We start from the raw sequence: 20,481 nt of genomic DNA, 5'->3' as shown, positions 1-20,481 counted from the left end.
TTCTGGTGACATATTTTATTTTTGTGGTGTTAACAGGGCTATCCTGGTTGTCTCTGTGGCTTTAGTGATTCTTAGCTCAGCTTCCTCTGAGCCAGGCCCCAAGCACCAGAAGCACCATGAAAATATAACACCCAATGAGAGAAACAGAGAGAGGTCAAGGGCACAAGAGTGAGCAAGCATTTCTACTCCCCTGGACACAAAGGGTGACCCACTTGCTTCAGAAAAGAGTGTCATCCAACACTGAGAGACGAGAAGCACTGTGGTTAGATGACGTTCCACAGACGCAAGAAAAATTGTGATTTGAAAAAGATCCAGCCAAATGGAAACAAAATAACACTAAGGAAAGGACAGCTATTACAATAGCCAAAACACCTTACCATTATAAGACTTGAATAATACAACATTACACACACTATTACTTGTTCCTGAATATGGCTGAAAAAGTAAAAAACAAAACAGTAACTTAGCCAAGATGTAAAAACAACCTAAGTGTCTTCCACTGATGGATGAATGAATAAAGAAAGTGTGGTTTATAAATACAATGGAACATTACTCAGCCTTAAGAAAAAGGTTGCATTCAACATGGATGAACCTGAAGGACATTATGCTAAGTAAAATAAACCAGACACAGAAAGACCAATAACCTCACTTATATGTAGAATCTAAAACTAGTCAAATTCACAGAAGCAGAGTAGAATAGTAGTTGCAAAGGCTTGGAAGGAGTGGGCTATGGGAAAATGTTGGTCAAAGGACACTAAGTTTTAGTTATGCAAAGTGAGTGAGTTCTGGGGATCCAATGTATAGCAATGTGAATATAATTAACAATACTGTATCATATACTTGAAATTAGCTAACAGGGTAGATTTTAAGTGGTCTCACCACACACATACACAAAAAGAAATGAAATGATAACTATGTGAGGTGATGGATATGTTAATTAGCTTGATCATGGCGATATTTCAAAACATATCAAATCATGATGTATAACTTAAATATACACAATTGCCATTTGTCAGTGATACTTGAATAAAGTGGAAGAAAACAGCAGTACACTATTTGGGGTCAGGTTCATAAAGGGAGCATATACTGTACCATATACCTTCGTTTATATCTACATATACTTAAAAATATAAAATATCAATCACTTCATGAGATTTACAGATATGAGTCTCAAATTATTTTCATATTTCTCTTGGCAACAAAGCCTTGGCAGTTTAGCAAACAAAATGTGAAAAAGAACTAGATTTCTGCTTCTGTGACCTGTATCAACTCCATCTCTCTCCCTTTCCTCTGTGCTCAGGCTAATATATATCCTGGAAGTGGAAGTGTTTAATGTCTTGCATAGTCTGGAAGGGAGAGTGAAATTTAAGTGGGATAAGAAAAAAAAAAGCTCTCTGTTCCAGGACCTACCTACCTGTCCTATTATACATAATTTAAGTACTGAAGAGTTGTTTAATTTTAAACAACTTTTATAACAGCCTATGGAAGAGAAGCATCACATCTTGTATGTACTGACTCTCAGTTGACATTTTTTCCAACCTCTTTCAACATACTTGCGCCCACTTCAGCAGGCTTTCTGTGTTGGCCGCTCAGAGTTTAATTCTGCCTGATTCATTTCACCAATGGTCTGGAAATATGGTGAAGCAATAATGCATGTCCATTCCAGGCAACCAACCAAGAGATCACCACCTCCTTGGCCAGACCACTCTGCTCCTGGGTAGGGGTATCTCAACTCTGCCCATAGCTTTGATCTTTTTTTCAGTTTTTAAATGCTTCCTGTTGCCTAGTGGGGAGCTAAGTGACTTTGCTTCAATAGACATTATGTCACCCCCTCAGCCCTTATGTAAACAGAATGTCTAACACCTTCATAACATAAGCCAAGCCAGCCAGCCTAAAGTAGACGCTGACAAGATAAGTATTTTGCGTCAGCACCACCTGCAGGAGTCGTCATGCCTCTCTCTCACGGGCTTTCTGCACGGCGTAACCAGGACATGTGAATTCAGACTCAGCTGCACTCCTTTCTGACTCCTATTTATACTTACTAAAATAATCATGACATCAGATAGAGGGAAAATAGTATTTCTTCTTCCTGAGGCTTTTTCCCCCCCTAACTCATCAAGAGAATCATAGAACATGAATCTTGAAAGGCAAAGCCAACATCTGTTTTTATAACCACTCTGCTGTGAATGGAAGTTAATATGCAGTCCTCGTTATCTGTACAGCGTCTCATGTTTTGTAATTCATCAAAATGTTCAAAGGTATTGGCAATGAGAAAAGCAAAGAAGACAGCACACACCAATTTTATTTTATTTTAGAGGAACTGAGTATGAACTCAGTAAGGCACCATGCTAGATACTGGGTGGCAGGAGGAAGGGGGGAGATGTCAAGACAAATAAAGTATCATATGATAAAGAAGCAGAAAAGTTGGTGTTGAAGAGGATTTGCCCAAATCCACACAGCTGCTGGGTTGGCAGAGCCAACACTGGAACTCACGGCTCCCAACTCCTTCCCCTGAGCCACACGGAGCTTGTCTTGTCTGCACACACACATCAGCAATTAGAAAGCCTCTTTGTGGTGTTCTGCTCTAGGGAAGGTCACAAGCCCCACCCCACCCCCACCCCCATGTTCTTCCAGAGTCATGGCACATGGTGAGCAATTTTCAGAAAGCCCTTCTTGAAAGATGGCATCTGATGGGATTTAAAGAGCAGAGGAAACTGAGAATGTGGAAGTGGGCCATTGAACAATGTAAATGGAAGAAATCATGAGGAAAGGCAAGAAGGAGGATCATGGAGCAGTGTCAGCTGGCTAAATGACTTGTATAAAAGGAGGAGAGGGGGAGTTGAAATTAAAGGGGAGTGGAAGTCAGATTGTGTCTGGGCTATTCAATAGTCCATAAAGATCCACAGAAAGTGATGGATGAGGGATAGCAGATCACATCTGTGCTACAGAAAGATTGAACTGGTGTTGATGCAAGCACAGACTGGCAGGAGAGGAGACCAGCATAAAGGTCGAGGCCGAGATCATAAAGCCTCATTGAAGAAACTTAGGAAGAAAATGGAGATAAAGAATGAGAAGATGGCAGTGATCGATTGGTTGTAGTACTGAGGGCAGAGATGAAGGCTGAGCCTGAGGAGCTAGCAACGTCCTGGTTCTCAGACCTTAGTCACCACTCTATCTCCAAGTGAGTTTGTTAAAACGGAGAGCCTTACACCAGATCCTGAGTTGGGATGAGTCCAAAACTACATGTGAATCAGTGGCGAGGATTACAAAATTGCTACAGTTACAAACTCTGTAACTGGCCTGCCGTGAAGTTGGTACAGAGGTGGCAACTACCTTACAGTTTGATAGCAATTTGACTGATAATTTTATATCTGTGGAATCAAATCATTAAAAGCTGAGCCATGATTTCACATGCATTTTGAGGTTTTTTCCATTTCGCCGTTCTAGTAATTCTGAGGCAGGACCACATCTTGGATAGTGGTCCTGGGTTAGTGAAAGAGAAGGGAAATATGCAGAACTGAGAGACCTCTCTGTCGCTGACATCTGGCCTCCTGAACACACCAGCTACTGGCTTCCTCATCACCATGGTCCACTCTACCATAACCAGGCCACCAAGCCTCCACAGCAGTTCACCTGAAAGCCTGGCACCTGCCTGTCAGCCTGCCCTGTGGCCACAGATCATCCCCTCACTCCTGCGGCTGTAGTGCTCTCTCCACCCCAAACCCGGGGCCACCTCAGCTCCATATGCAGGTCTGGTGCCATGCCAATACTCCTGAATTGTTTGCTGCTTTTTAGGAACCGTCCCAAGACACAGCAGCAGTCTATGGGATAGAAAAAGAACTAAAAGTAAGCAAGCAGCATTATAGGAGCTAAGGAGAGAATTCCTTAGAAGGAATGGACAGCCTGGGGAAAAGGAGTAAAGCTCTGTGGAGAGAAGGATGAGGACTCAGGACAGAGGCATGAATTGCCTCTGATATAAGAACTGCAGCAGAGTGATGGAGACAGAAGTCAGACAGCAAGGAGAGGGGATTATGTGGGTGAAAAGGAAAGGGAAGCTTTCCTGAATAACTTCACAGAACTGTTCTATTATGTGACTGGGTGTTAGAGTAAGCAGAATAGTAATGCTACTCTCAATAATAACTGTCTCCAAAATTTTCTAGATTCTCCCCCATCTGACTATCCACTAATGGTTAATAGAAATTTGCACCTATAAAAGTCTCAGTTTTTGCCTTGCTGATAGTATAGAATAAGCGACATCAGTTATTCTTTAAAGCAAAAGACCATGAAAATATGCAATACTTATGTTTTCTTGCAAAAAAAATGCAGTTTCTATTTAAGATTACAGAGCACTTGGTGAAGGATAAGCATAGGAGGAAATCTGAGGACAAATTAGTCTACTTTTATAAATTTTTGGATTTGTGTCCTACCAGAATTTAAAACAGAAACACGGGGAATCATCTCTGTGATTTTTCCAGAAGGATCACATCTTTTAAATTGAATATTAAAAAATGCTAATAGGGTCACTAACAACCCCAAAATGTCCAGATGCTTGAAACCAAAATTAGAAAAATATCTGTCAATATTATTTCCTAAAATAAATATAGGAGGAGGGATACAGGGTAAAGGCCAGTCACAACTGCAAAGAGCAGGCTTGAGCCTAGAGTTCTCTGATCCAAGAAAACCCTTCACAAACATCTTCAGCAAATTGCATTCCTAAGAATGTTCAAAGTGTGTAAGACAAAAGCAATGAGGAGCAATGACTTCAATGAAAGATGGGAACTTTCACTGCACTTCCTGTGTGTTAGGACTGATTATTTCATTCTCTGGTTTAGGGAACTGTTTGAAAGAATAGCAGTGGATATGTTCACTAACTTGACTGTGGTTATGGTTTCATGGGTACACATAAATGTCAAAGCTCATCATATTGTACACTTTAAATAAGCAGCTTATTATATGTCAATTATACCTCAAGAAAGCTGTTTTAAAAAATAATCACCCAGAGATATATACAACAGGGAATACTTCCTAGACCTGATTCCTGAGCATCATCTGGTCCAGGGTTTTCTCTACTGTGTTCCAGGGAGGTAAGAGGCTGTAGCAATCTGAGTCCCAACCAGGAAAGAGATACCCCTGCAAGTGTTCAAAGCAGAGGAAATTTAATGCAGGAAGCTGGTGGCAGAGCTATGGGAGGGCTAAGCAGTCAACCAAGTCATGGATTAACATGACTCACAGATTAACAACAGCAGGAAGCCCCTTCCACCAGCAGGAAGAAGAGGAGAGCCTGGGGCCACAGTGGAAGGTGGAACAGGGTGGCCCTTCCAGAAGGAGCTGGAGTCACAGGAAAGCAGAAGCAGCTGGAAATACAGCTTCCTGAGGTCCCACCCTGGGGAAGAGTTAGGAGTGGATCTGAGGGCAAAGAGGCCTGGGTCTTACACAAAGGTGTTTCAGAAAAAAAGGGGGGGGGGACTACAAAGTAAAAATAAGTTTAAAAAAACTATTAAAACAAGTTAGGAAACTTCTTTGCCACTGGGCTTGTCATGGCTTTAATATGCTGATAGACTTGTGAATCCCAAACAGAGGAATAGGATAGAAAGTGCTTCTGGGATCTTCTTTCCGAGAGTACATTTGAAAGGTAGTGATCCATGAAAAACTACTTGTCATATTTTACAGTCAAGGTAATTTGGTTAAGTGGCTTAAAGAAGATATCATAAAAAGACTTAAGCTTCCTGAATCTCAATCAAGTACTCTTTCCTGAACTCTGTATTGAACAGGCTTTAAGCTCTTAACACCATGAAGAAAACCAGCTACTTCACCATTCTAGTGGGAAATGAATGAGTCATTTGGGTGGAATAAACTGCCAGGCTCCATGGAATGAGTACAATCTGCTCTGTTAGATTAAGGACAACCAAAGGCACCAACACTATGGCAAAAGAGCAAACATAAAAGAGGGAAAAAATACCATGGAGTTGCCAAATTTATTAATGGGAAGAAACAAAGAGAAGAAGGAAGGGAAAGGCAAGAGAGAAAGACGGAAACTAACCTCCAGTGGGATCCCCTACTTTCCTGCAGCTTCTTTGGTGTCCACATCTTATCAAGACCACACATATGCGTATATAACAATTGGGTCAAACAACCTCAATTAAACAGATGAAATAACCAGAGTGCCAGATTTGTGACACCAGTTCCCAAAGCTGGTGTTAAGGGATTTGCCCTAGATAGACCCCATAAAAATGCACAGGCCTCTTCTATGGCCCACTAGAAGAAACACACCTATCCAAATACCTTCAGCTGAAGGCACCTACCTCCTCCTCGTCATTACTTTCTGTTTCACTTTTGGCTCAGGTAAATATCTATCCTGACAGGCAGTTAAACCACAGTGCATACTAAGTAAGATGTTATGAAACAAAGCTAAATTTCTCTAGCCCACAGGAACTGCCATAGCCCCAAGCTCTTCTGTCTTCCTGAGGACTCATCTTTGCAAAGGTGGGAGGTGGAGATAAGAGGCAAGTAATTCAACTGGAATTCAATGAGAAAATACCCCAATAAAATGGGTAGTTGATGGGGAGAATTCATGAAATGTCTCACCTGTGCAATCTTTGTAAAGAAATGCTCACAAGTCCCCAAAATATCTCAAATGCACTGCTCTTTGTTCAAGAGCACTCTTTGGAGTTACCATGTTGTTTGTATATATTACAGCATTTTCTCATCGTTTTACCATTATTCTGTGTAGTTCTTTCTCATAGAAAACAGCTCAAAGCAAATGAGCCTAATCTACTTATCACTTATAAAGACCTCTGGATTTATAGAGTCTCTATTAATTTAGTTTTAATCTGATCTAAACACTCTCCTGCAAAACCTTTTAAAGTCCCCCCATCCCATCTTTAGGGCCAATAAATGATATTTTTGTGAATTTCTCAATCCAAAAGCCATATATTTTCATAAATGAAAATAAACTATTTAATCCTTCCCCTACCAACCCCCCAAATTTCAATCATTTACAAACACAGAATTCCTATAATTCTTTTTTTTTTTTTTTTGTATTTTTCTTAAGCTGGAAATGGGGAGGCAGTCAGACAGACTCCCGCATGCGCCCGACCGGAATCCACCCGGCACGCCCACCAGGGGGCGATGCTCTACCGATCCGGGGCGTTGCTCTGTCGCGACCAGAGCCACTCTAGCGCCTGGGGCAGAGGCCAAGGAGCTATCCCCAGCGCCCGGGCCATCTTTTGCTCCAATGGAGCCTCGGCTGCGGGAGCGGAAGTGAGAGACAGAGAGGAAGGAGAGGGTGAGGGGTGGAGAAGCAGATGGGCGCCTCTCCTGTGTGCCCTGGGCAGAAATCAAACCCGGGACTTCCACACACCAGGCCGATGCTCTACCACCGAGCCAACCAGCAGGGCCTATAATTCTTATTCACTCTTAAAGCTTCTTTCTTTTACTCCCCCAAATCGTGTGGAGCATGGGTCAAACAGGGCACAAGCCAGGGAGAAATTTAATTGCTCCTATCTCTGCCTGAAGGATTGTCTAGGCACTATGGTGACAGACACCTCACTGAAAGTATGTGGATGAAAAAAGATTCTTAAACTCCTAGATGACAGAGAGAGAGAGAGAGAGAGAGAGAGAGAGATATTTCTAATGGATTTGGAAGCACAAAACAAGGCTCACATGTTTAATCAAAATTACTTGCTTACAACCAATGCGGTAAAATACGAGAAACAGAATATTATCCAACAAAGGCGTTTTATTTCTATTCCACTAAAATCTGCATGTTTTGAATTTTCAGATGTTTATTGATTTGTTTTTCTTGTTAAAGGCACAGCTTCCCCACAGAGGATTCTAGGGCAGTGAAACTACCCCGTATACTATAATGATGGGTACATGTCATTATACATTTGCCCAAACCCATAGGATGTCCCACACCAACAGCAAACTGTAACATAAACTATGGACTTTGGATGATAATGGTGTATTCATGTAGATTCATCAACTGAAACAAATGTACCAGTCAGGTTGGAGACGTTACTAGGGAGGGAGGCTCTTCCTTTCAGGGCAGGCAGTATATGGGAAAATGGCTGTACCTTTCACTCAACTTTGCTGTATACATAAAACTGTTCTAATAATTTTTTCAAAAATTGCATAGCTTCTCTGTTAATTTATTCTGATATGGGTGCTCAAATAAAACCTGGAAGACCCTGGCCAAGTGGCTAACTGGATAGAGTGTCATCCCAGCATTCTCCCCACAGAGGTTGCAGGTTCCACCCAGGTCAGGGCACCTAGGAAAAGCAATCAATGAGTGCACAACCTAATGGAGCAACAAGTTGATGCTTGTCTGTCTATCTATCTATCTATCTATCTATCTATCTACCTATCTATCTATCATCCCCCTATGCCCTGTCCCCTTCGCCCTTCTCTCTCAAAACAGTGGGGAAAATATTTTTTTAATAATAAAATAAAATATAGAAAAAAATAGTCAAGTAAAACTCTTAATGCTTAATTTTATAGTTTACACAGCTCTGTTTTTAGATATTTAAATGTAGTTCATAGATTTAAAAGAAGGGAGAGAAAAATAAACTGGTCTCAGATATTAAGCCAGGACAATTAGAAACATCTCCCAGCCTAATTGGCACATAAAACAGTCCACATCAGTGATATGGTTAATTCATGCTCTGCTGATACAAAACTCAGAAATTTTTGCCCATCCCATGATCATGTACAGGAAACCAACAAGACTGTAAACACAGGAACAATAATCAACAAACACAGATGTTTAAGGCTGGAAGTCACATTCTGGAAAAGGTGAAAAGGGTAAGTGGCAGAAGATTCATAATAAGGCTCACAGTGGATATTAAAGTTCAGTGTGGAGAGGGCCCACAGGGCTCCGCTGCAGGGACTCTGTTTTCTGCCGGCTGTGAAGCCGCTGCACTCCTCCCCCGCTCAGCGCTTTCCCATGATGAGAAAACAATCTGCACATAAAATCAGCACTGTGGGGCAAGGATGTTTCAGGCCTCGGACAAACCCAATCTATCCAGCAGGATCAGTAATCAAGGGCGTATGCCCATGAATCTGTAAGTCAGGAAAGCTCTCCCACTCAGAACCAAAACCTCATTCTGCAAAAATGTTTGAAGGGGAGTCTTCCACGAGGCCATCTGGGACTGGGTTAAAGATAACAAGACCGTGGGGACCTATCAAGGAGTGTCCTGATGTAATCTAGATATTGTCTCTAGTATGGACCTAATCTCTTTAATAATAGACATGGGAAGGGCAGGAAGAGAATTGGTGCCTGCTGACATCACAGGAACAATGCCACTCAAAGCAACGTGGTTTTCAACTCACTTTCAGGGCAGAAAACAATTCTTTGGGGTCAATAGTCCTTCCACATATTAAACAAGGGGATATTTATAGATATGCATAGCTTTTCCTTTTCTAAAAGCAGAGTTCTAGAATAGAACGTTACCCACTAACAGAAAACACAAAATTCCAGATTTGGTCATCCCTAGCAACTACCCAAGCCTGTGCTCTTGCATACTTTTGTGATTTCTTGTCAATTATCCACTCATGCCTGACCAACAGCCCTATAGCCCTAATTCCCCTAATGCATTAAAATCTCACTGTTGGCCCTGGCAGGTTGGCTCAGCGGTAGAGCGTCGGCCTGGCGTGTGGGGGACCCGGGTTCGATTCCAGGCCAGGGCACATAGGAGAAGCGCCCATTTGCTTCTCCACCCCCACCCCCTCCTTCCTCTCTGTCTCTCTCTTCCTCTCCCGCAGCCAAGGCTCCATTGGAGCAAAGATGGCCCGGGCGCTGGGGATGGCTCCTTGGCCTCTGCCCCAGGCTCTAGAGTGGCTCTGGTCGTGGCAGAGCGACGCCCCGGAGGGGCAGAGCATCGCCCCCTGGTGGGCAGAGCGTCGCCCCTGGTGGGCGTGCCGGGTGGATCCCGGTCGGGCGCATGCGGGAGTCTGTCTGATTGTCTCTCCCCGTTTCCAGCTTCAGAAAAATACAAAAAAAAAAAAAATCTCACTGTTGTCCTTCAGCCTTAAGTTGTAACAGTGAAGAGGAAATGATTCTGAAGAAATACAGCACATTTAACAGCAAACATAAGAGATTAGATGATATGCAAGAAGCTTAAAGCTCTAAATGCTATGATCTATGAATAAGGCAAATTTATCTGTAATTTCAAACTTCCTATCAACGATAGAGAAAGCCCAACATAAAAATAGGCTGTCCGTCGCTGGGCATGATTCCTCAGACAAACAATGTTATGGAAGCTATCTGTGACTCCAGCAAGCTACCAAGTCTAACTTTATCCATAAAGGTGCTGAAATACTATATATTTACAGTGGGGAAAAAATTTAGAGAGCAATATTTTCAAAGCACCCCTTAAATCTAACAAAAAAAAATCCAAACAACATCCTTGACCTACAATGTCATTTATTTCTAATGCCTGTGGTAGAAGATCAGCAGGTATAACTCTGAGGTTCTAAGAATTTCTGGCATTCTCAAAAACTTCAGAGGTTGACAGAGCTGGTTCTGAAACAGGAATGGTTTCCTGCTCTTTGATACAATTGTCACCAATTTCATATATTCCAGAAGAGACTGGGGCTGTTTTCTGGCTCACAAATTTCCATAGGGCAAGTGTTGGGAAAGAGATGAGAGCCAGGGTGTTGAAGAGGTGAGGGGATGATGAGAGGAAAAACACATCTGAATGAAAGATAGTTTGCTCTCAAGATGAAAACAGAGAAAGGACACCAGAATGCACCAGCTCTTTGTGGGGAACACAAAATTAGAAAACTGCAGCTGTCCCACATACTGGCCCATGGGTGACCCACTCGTGGCTGGGTTGAACAATGGCCTCGGGGAGGATGGGACAGAAAAGTTAATGTGTCATAGAAATTACACACATGGGGACTCTGTAAACTGTTCATGTCTTAGGGAATTTGTATATTAATGTCTACTCCTTCTACTCAGATACTTATGGAAACTCCTAATCAGGAACATAATTATCTGATTAAAATATTGTCTACTTTCCTCCCTACTGCTGGAATCACCAAAGGTGATCCAACTAAAATTTAGACAAGAGGACTGGGAAGGGGTGGGGGCAGAATAAGACTCAAAGTGGAAAAATTAATAGAAAACTATAACGGCTTTTTGTTAAGAAAAAACTAAGCATTAGATGGATTAATTCATTTTTAAATACAGAATAGGAAGCAGAGAGTGGATGGCTGACTTGTGAAAAAGTTACAGAAAGCTGGTTAATTTTCCAAGAAATTTTACCCTCTTCATTTTCCTTTTCTAACTCAGATTTTAAACAGAAAAGGGGAGGCAAAGATGACAGAGCTGTTATCTTTAAGAGTTTGCTATACTACCTTTTATATCCAGTATTCACCCACCTATTCTCTCCCCCAACCCCATATTCAAATAAAATATTAATCTGAAACCCAATATTTAAAGTAGCTAACTCTGAAGATATAGTGATAAAACATAACTATTACATTCTGAATAAAGTACTGGACTTTAGGGGTTTCTTGTTTTCACTTACACATTTTGCTATACCACTAAGGATCCTTCTGTCCATGCAAATCTGAGGTAAGCTCTTAAACAGAGGAACTGAGCATGATTCAGCATATTTAAAAAGGATTTATACCCATTTTTAGAAGGACAACCAGAGGAAACACCATCTGAGGTCCAAACAATGATATCTGCTTGCCCTCTGATCTGAGTTTAAGAACACTTTGTACAAATTTTTTGTTGAAATACCACTGAATTTCACATTTACTATTTTAAATCTCTTTAGGAGAAAATCTACTGCTTCTTTGAATCACACTCTCCAAACTATTTTGCTGTGAGTAGCTTGCAGGCACAGATTTATTCACTGCTAACAAAAATCTTCTTTCATAAGTACAGGCAGCTTAAATGAAAAATAGTACCACTGATCCTATGTTTATGAGAAAAAGACAGTACTGGATCTGGTTACACATACAAGGAGGGAGTATTCCCATTTTTCTTCTAATTTATGTTTCCCAAGAGTAATTTTGTCAGAAGAGTGCCAGTATTTTTAGTACAAGTTTCTTGTTACTTGTACTAATACATACTGATTCCCTTTCCTGAGCATAATTTGAGTTTTTACTTCATTTTATTCTAGCATCTGGAGAACAACACCTTATTAACTCAAAATAAATAAATGAAGTCTGCAATGCAGAGATTTAAGAAACCTTTGCACTGGTCTCAAATGTAACACATACTACAAATTAATATACATTTGGGTAACTAATACAAAATAGGTTTATTAATAAAGTATTATAATACACATCAAATAACATGAAACCTCAGTACCCTAAATATCTTCACTTACTAACTTACAGGTATTCCATTTCTAAATTATCATCAGACTGGTGAAATATAAATTTTAAATGAGAGTTATGTCTATGTTTTCATTAATTTGGCTTTTATTAAGCACCTCTTCTGTGCTAGGCATTATGTTAGGGACTTAGGTTACAATGGTAGATAAGCCTGGTTGCCTTTTGAGGCTGATATCCTAGAGGGGTGACAAATAAATGAGTAAGCAAACTTAAAAAGAAAAAATACACTCCCTGTGATAAGTGCAACCAAGGAAATAAACAGGCTGCTTCAATGGTGAAGAAATGGGTGGGGGTGGGAGGCAGCACTGATTTCTACAGAGTGATTAGAGAAAGCTCCTCTGAGAAGGTGAATTTTAAAGCTAAGACCTGAAGAATATTTCAGGATACTTCTCCAAGGTCACCAAATTGGCAGGCTTGTTTATTAGGCTGCCAAGACATTTTTAGCATTAAAAAACAAGTAGAAAATGGCATCTGTGGCCCTGATTGAATGCCGGTTCATGAATACATCAGCTTCCTAGGGCAGTCTGCAGACCAGCCAGTTAGCAGTTAAAAGGTTACACCACCCCCTCCCACCTATTCACCAGGAGGGAGTTTAAACCAGTCAGCATAAACAACAGTATGCTGGTCCAATGGCCAGCATTTGGGATATGCAAGAGAAATTTATCCTGTTGATTCATACTTCCTGATAGCCATTCTAGTGGACAAGGATCAGGTTTTTTAAATGTATTTTATGAGCCAATTATTCCTGAGCCCCATGGGAAAATGCTGTTTACAACTATGTAACACTTTCCCTTACACTTTCAGTTTATAATTTATCTAACTCAGTGGGTGTTGAGAGTACTTTAAAACTTGGAATTGTGATATGGATCTTTCCATAGGTTCTTTGAGAAATGAGTCATGTAATGAAGCAGCTAACATGCCATTGACACAGATTAGGAATTTTCCCAACATCCTAATTTACAGAATCCACATTGCTAAGCAATTACTTTCTTCAAATACCTGTCCTGCTCAGAGGCATTTTAGCCTCTCATTATGAAATGTCCCTTTTTTATTGCTAAATAGATTAACATTAAATAGAATTGGCTTGACTGGCAGGTGGCAGGGTTTTGTGACTTGAATTCCACTTATCTGGAAAAGGTTTTCTCCTCTAAGTACTCAGATGGAGTACAGGTCTGGATGAGTAGTTAAAATGTGTAGTCAGAAAGCCCAGTGACTTGATGGGAGGAGCTTGGGGCAGAGTTCCCTACCCAGAAATCTCTTTCCATTCCATATCAGCCTGGGGGGGAGGGGGGAAGGATAGGATGAAATAATTTACACTGGTATTATTGAATTCTCTCAGAATTTTTAAATTTTCAGTGAAGTTTTTGGAGGGATATTTAATAATCCTTTATGCAAAATGCAAGTATCCCAGAAAGATACTATGTTAAACCATCACCATTGTTTGTTGGTAACCACCTTCAAACAATATGACCAGAAGCAATGTAGACCAGGAAAAGTCAGAAAAGCAAGAGGGGAGGAGAATTTGGAGGTCATTAAACACAGTAAACTTCACTGTATTTTATTTTACAAACTTGCCTCAGGCCAACTCTCACAATTTCAAATGCCATCTAAGGCAGTGATTCCCAAACATTAGAATTACATGGGGATCTTTAAAAATATCAATACTGACTTCCACTGCACACATTCAGATTTAACTGATGACATTCAACTGGATTTTTCTTTTTTTACACCTCCAGCTGATTCTAATGTATAACAACATTTGGGAGTCACTAATATAAGAAAGAACTGCTCTCAATCATTTACTGGGATAATTTATTGGTTTTCTTCAGACATCAGAATCTCTTATGCCAGTGCTTGTTGACCATGGTAACAGATTAGAAAAGCCTAAACACTATTGGGAGGGGGAGGGGGGAGGGGGAAGGGGGGGAGGGGGGAGGGGGGGAGGGGGAGGGGGGGAGGGGGAGGGGGGGAGGGGGAGGGGGAGGGGGAGGGAGACGGGGAGGGAGAGGGAGAGGGAGAGGGAGAGGGAGAGGGAGAGGGAGAGGGAGAGGGAGAGGGAGAGGGAGGAGATACCAGAAACCACCTTCAAAGAATCTGACTTAACTGCTCCAAGGAGGAGCCTGCGGCATCCCTTAATCCTCTCAGTGTCCTCAGGTGACGCTAATGGGCAGCCAAGGTTGACAGTCATGGCCCAAGCCCAGGCACTGTTCCCCAGATAGGACATGATTCTCGATTCCACTTTATCCAGGTTGGGACTACCCCCAAGAGCAATAAAGCATTTCCCCCACAGCTGTCAGGGACACTTGGGGGAAAAGGGTGGTGAGGGAGAGGGTAAGAGGTGGAATTTACTAAGCCAGAAGACACACAGATGTTAGAATACAGAATAGCGCTTGTCCTCTTCACTCCCCTCCCCAAACTTTGACTGGCAAGACAATTTCCTTAGAATGCTTCCTGGAAGTAGCCCAAACTTGGATTCGGTTCCAATAAATTGTGAAAAAAATCGTATCCAGTCAGAACCCCTGGCACTGCATGTAGCAAGATTGGCAGGCCTCTACTCCCTGTATTCTGATTCATGAATTTCCCAAGAGGATTTCTGCACTACTTGGATGCCAATCGTCCTGCTACACACACACACACACACACACACACACACACACACACACACCCAGTCCTCCTTTCTTTCCCCCAGACTCAGCGGAGTTAAGAATCATCCCACAGATACGCTTGTAAAGCACTCGCTATTTAACATAGTAGTCATTCAAGTAAATAATGTCCTTTAATGACGGACGAAGGTCTTTGATGTGTCTTGGGGAATGCGTGCTACTGGCAAGTGTCTGCTAACCCACTTTGGGGCCTGGGTAGAGCCCCGCGTCCCAAGAGACAGGAAGTTCGCAAAGACTCGCCCCCTAGTGCCGCTGCATCCCCATTCCTCCCGGTGGTGAACGCGTCCCTACCGACCGTCCCTTTGTGTTCGCTAAACTGAGTCAGTTTATGAATGAAGAGAAGCACAAATTCGAGGTACTGACAATGGGGGGAGGAGAGGGAAGCCTCTCTTACACAGTTCTCATTTACAGATGAGAAAAATCGGGGGTGGAGGTGGGGGGTAGCTCTGTAACTGCGGCGGAGTTTGCCACAGAACAGTTGTGGCGAAGCCCGAGGTAGCAGCCCTTGAATTTCCATTTTGTTGCCTGGCAACCGGTTCAGGCCTGTTCAGCGCCCAACCCAGGCCCCTAACCCGCACCCTTTCTCAGCCCGTAAAGCTTGGGCAGAGTTGACCAGAAGTTCGGGCTTTGGGAGCACTGGCCAAAGGCATATGAGAAAGGTTACTGGATTGGTTACCCCAGGTGGGCTCGGGATCCTCCCTCCAACCCACGCCAGCCCTACCCGGCCGGGACTGCCTGCCGCGGACCTTTTAGGCACTTCCTCTGCCACCCACCTCCCCCAATTCCGTGGATACCCCTTAACACAATCACGTCACGTTTCCAAAGTTTCCAGCTGCTGTCGTATTCCCTAAAAGTGCCAGTGGGAAAACTGGCACGGCGCGTTAAGAGCGCAAAAGAAGACAGGAGGGAAGAGGGTCGAAGATCCTTCTCCTTCCCAGCTGGCTACCCTCGGGCCGGACTTTTCTGCCACAGAGTGGTTGGTTACCTTGGTCGGAGCCCGGAACTCTCGGGAAAAGCGCGATCCGGCTCGGGAGCGCGGCACCTCCGCCAGTGCGCCGCCTCCTGCGGCGGCAGAGTGAAGCCCAGCTGGACGCTGTGGGACTGCATGTGCCACTCACCGCCGCGCAGGTGGCGGGAGAGCAGCCCGCCAGCCCTCGTGTCACAGCCCAGCCAGCACCCTCTGGCGCTCCAAAGGCTCCTCCACCCTTTCACCCCGCACCGCCCCAAGCCCGGGAAGCTGGAAAGCGGGTTGTTCGCGTCGTACACAACTCCAGATCCTTACCCAAGTTCACAAAGCTCATGACCATGTCCGCGTCGTTGAGGAAGGCGCTGTCCTGCGCGCTGGTCAGTGGAGACGTGCCACCGCCGCCAGGTCCCGGTGTCAGAAGGTTCTTGCGGTTGAGGGGGTGCGCAGCTCCGGGGGCCGGCTGTCGGGGCTGGGACGCGCTGGTCCCTCTCCGGGATCCGGACTGCCGCTTGTCCTCGTCCGACGGCCAGTCTTCGTTGTCGTCGTTGGACAGGGCGTTGTACAGATCTAGCATGAAGAGGGGTGCGGACTTGAGCTGCCCGGGAGGGGGCTTCTCTCGAGGCTGCTGCTGCGGGAGCGCAGGGGTCTGCGACTGCTGGAGGCCGTGCAACGGTCGGGGCCTGTGAGGGAGCCCCAGCACCGAGAGGATCTCCTTCTGCATCTCCCGCTTTTCGTGAGTCTTGAGCCGGCGGTAGAGGAAGCCGGAGGAGGAGGACGGCAGCGGCTGCTCCGCGTGGCCCGGGCTCCCGCCATTCCCCAGCAGCGCCCCCCCCGCCGGCGGCGGCGGCAGCGGGCAGGGGCGGCTGCAGGGGCGGGGGCCCGCAGCAGCTGCACAGCAGCCCCCACCACCAACACAGCCACTGCGCCCTCCGCCCCAGCCCCGGCATCCCTGCCCGGCCGGGCTGGCCCCGTGGGCCTCGCGAGGCGTGGGGCAGTGGAGCGAGGCCGGAGCACAGCCGCTGTGGCCCTTGGCGTGAACAGCCCCCGCCACCTCTCAGCGGTCTCGCTTCCCCTCAGTCCTTATCTCTCATGGTCCACTGGAGCGCCCCCAATTGCCCAGGATGCAGGGGAGGAGAAAGGGGCGATCACCGGGAGAACCACACTCTCGCGCAGGTCTCTAGAAGCGCAAGATTCAGACCAGGTGAGTCTGAGTCCGGGCTGAACTGCAGCCCGCGCCCTTGTCCCTAGGCAAGTCACGGGGCGGTCGCTCTTGGGCCTCGCTGCCGGCTCACGTGCCCTCCTGAGCACTCCCGGGCCGCTGAGTGGGACCCCGGGTGGCGAGCGACCAGTACAGCTCACCAGCTGGGGGAGTTGCCAGGCAGCATCCCCTCGCACGCCTGTCCCTGGTTTGCACAGCCGCTGTGAAGTTTAACCCGGCGGAGGGCCCAGGCTGTCGCAACAAGGAGTCCAGCGATACCAATCTGTTCTGCGAGGTTTAACTCCCTTCTCGCTCAGAAATTCCTCGCCCCTCCGCCCTCGGGCACCGTCGCTTTCCCTGAAAATCTCCGCGCGCTGCTCTCTCCCCAAGCAGAGGGGGCAAGGTTCTTCCTTTCCGTTCAGTGCTCTCCCGGCTGGCCTGCAAACCCCGCTCACAGAAAGCACGGGAGGGAAGGGGACCAGGACGCGCAGCAGTGGACCTGGCGTCGGCAGCGGAATTCGCAGTCTCCGGCCTCTCGGTGCTGCGCTCCCCGCAGCAGCCAACGCGGGTTTTCTGGTGCGCTCCTCGCTCAGGTACAGCACTCCTGCCCCCCGGGACTCCCCGCCCTTCCTGGTAACGGACAGACGGGCTACCAATAGAGAGGCCCGTCTCTTCTGTATTTAAATAGGCCCGCCCCCTTCTTTCACCGTCTCTCTCCCGCGAGGCGTCGCCTGGGCGGCGAGTCTATTTCAAGTGCAGAGAATTCTTGGAGGCGCTCAAGCAACTGCGAAGTTGCAAAGACAAGGAAGTCATCACTAGTAAGAATAATCTGATCAACAATACCTCAATGTGAACCCTTCTCTTTTACGATCACATAAAGCTCCCCATTTAATGACTTAACTAAATGAAAGCAAAGTCAGCTGTTAAGTCAATGCTGCCTGGATTGAGGAAGAAAAGCAGTGATAGTTTCCCCGTTGCTTTCGCGGTTTCTCTTATTAATATAACATAGGCGTTTAGCAGACACGTGGCTTTCAAAGGCAGCTGCTGCAAATTGGGACACACACACACACACACACACGCACACACACACACACACGCACACACACACACACACCCAGCTGCTCATGAACTGACCGAACTGGCCATAGACCCTGCGTCAGGAGAGTTTGGGAACCAAATATTTTTACTTATTTCTTCATTTTGGCTTTGGATTGGCTTCTTAAACTAGCACCCAAAAGATAATAGAAAAAGCCACTTCCTACCTTTTTGACAATGTTTCAGTTTCTCCAGTTCTTTTGCTAACATTGCATTTTAATGTATTGAAAGACAACAGATGCAAGCAAGGTAAATAAAACTTGAAGTAAGGTGGTAAAGCTAATTCCAATAAGGGTAGGGACTTGGCACTCAGGACAGTAGACACAGGGCCCTGAAACTCAGATTGCTGTGAGCTTTAGACAAGATCAAGCATGGGGAATACATGTTCCACTTTCACAATAGGTACAATTCTTAGTCAAAGACACTGCCCCCTCTATCAAACAACACCACCATCTGCCTTTCAGGATGTGCATTTATTTGCCCTTATACTATCCAAGAATGCTCTCAATCTATGGATCCTGGGCAAATTTGCTTAATACATTAGGATCTTTTACCTGGTTAAAAGTGTGTGGGTTAGAAAATAAAAACTGCAGTTTGCTGAATTTGGCAACCTTAGTTCAATAGTCTAAGGTATTTGAGAACCAGAATTTGGGGTTCATGAACTTAATGAGATCATGGGGTATCCGCCAATCCAAAGTTATAAGCATTTTAATCTTATTTCAAAGAATCTGTTTTGTATGGGTAAGGGTCTTTACCTCCCACCATCCCGTCATTTGTTGCATCACCCTTTCTCTTTCTGTCTTGGCTCAGACACAATGGTCATTTAGGACAGTCTTTAATTCTACAGATCTCCCATAGCCATGGATCTTGGGCAAGAAAATTACACTGAAGGCCAGTCTTTAACTATTCACAGGGATTCTTTTCATCTGAAAAGAGAATACATCACTACTTGATCTAGGATGCCAGAACCCTTAGAATTCAAGTGCCTACATCACCTCTTTCTCTGTGTGGGACTTGTAATGAACATAAAAGTATTGTAGTACGTAAAATCACAGCAACCAAGATTTCTGATCAGAAGATCTAAAATCTGAGTAAGTATATGTAGGCTTCCTGAAAGGTCCTCTTTTCTCAAACTTAGTCACATATTCTTTTCAAGACTTCTAGTGAGACACAAGCGGAGTAAAAGCAGTTTCAGCCTACAAGGGCAGTGAAGAAAGCACTAGAAAAACTTTAAAAACCCTGAGCATAGAAAAGGGCACCTAGGTAGAGATATGACATTTAAAACACAAAAACAGATTGTGACCCATCAAATGCACCTCTAGTAAATGCACATTTGATGGAGCAGAGAAACACACACACAAAAGAGAGAGAAAGAGTGTGTCTTTCCATTTTCTTAGATACTTGATAAGAGGCAGATAGACCTGTATGACATGGGTCTAAAGTGGCACTTAGTGATTTATTATCAATTAAACATCTGAGCAGCAACCCTGCTTCAGACCATGGACTCCTCATCCCCACCAAAATGGTCTTTCAGTTCTTGTATAGTGCTAGAAGAGGGGGTTGGTGATGATGAACATAAGAGCACACAACTCTGTGAAGAGCCAGAAAAAAAATATATGGAGTTATGATAATAATCGTAAGGACAGTGGCATTCAACTGAGGACCACAAAAGAGGGTACACTCTTCTCATGTCCCCACCCCTCCCAGCATGTGCACATGATAGTCAGAAACACTCAGAAGCACCCATAGTTCCAATAAGGGCAAAGGGGATAAAGAGATGTGGTTCTAAAATTGTAATAACCTCATAATTGGGTCCATTGTTTGGCCAAGCCAATTGAAAATCCAGATGGTTAAGGAACCACCACCTCACCCACTCCCTACTTCTGTGACCCATCTCCATTACACACCCCAGCAGCCCCTAGAAGTCTTAGGACAGGGAGTGGACAAAGTCCAGACATGATTCAGGAGGAGTGGCTGAAGGGAGAAGGACAGGTCTGGCTTTTGGAATCTGCTGGAATGTGTGAACCGACTGGAGAAAAACCAGAGGTAACTTTGCCCTCTGCCGGCCACCAAAATATTGCCTCTCCTTCCTCTGCTGGACAAGCTTCATTGAGTTCTCTGTACCTGTCTCCAACACATCAGAATGATTCCGTCAAGAAGCCAGATGTGGGAGCCAATCCATATCAAACATCTGGTTATTTGGCTGA

General features: G+C 44.7%; 1 protein-coding gene across 1 annotated transcript in view; it reads right to left on the bottom strand.

Moving 5' to 3' along the window:
* Nucleotides 1–17,755, bottom strand: part of BMP6 (bone morphogenetic protein 6) — a 265,129-nt gene extending 247,374 nt beyond the window's left edge. The window contains 2 exon segments of the mRNA XM_066268456.1: nucleotides 16,297–16,817; nucleotides 16,819–17,755. Of these exon segments, the coding sequence (XP_066124553.1) occupies nucleotides 16,297–16,817; nucleotides 16,819–16,928 (631 nt within the window). The 5' untranslated portion in view covers nucleotides 16,929–17,755.
* Between the last annotated feature and the right edge of the window lie 2,726 nt (nucleotides 17,756–20,481).

Source organism: Saccopteryx bilineata, chromosome 3, assembly GCF_036850765.1.
Source record: "Saccopteryx bilineata isolate mSacBil1 chromosome 3, mSacBil1_pri_phased_curated, whole genome shotgun sequence".
NCBI lineage: Eukaryota > Metazoa > Chordata > Mammalia > Chiroptera > Emballonuridae > Saccopteryx > Saccopteryx bilineata.
The sequence above is the reverse complement of the archived record's forward strand: the minus strand, read 5'-3'. Positions and strand labels throughout refer to the sequence as shown.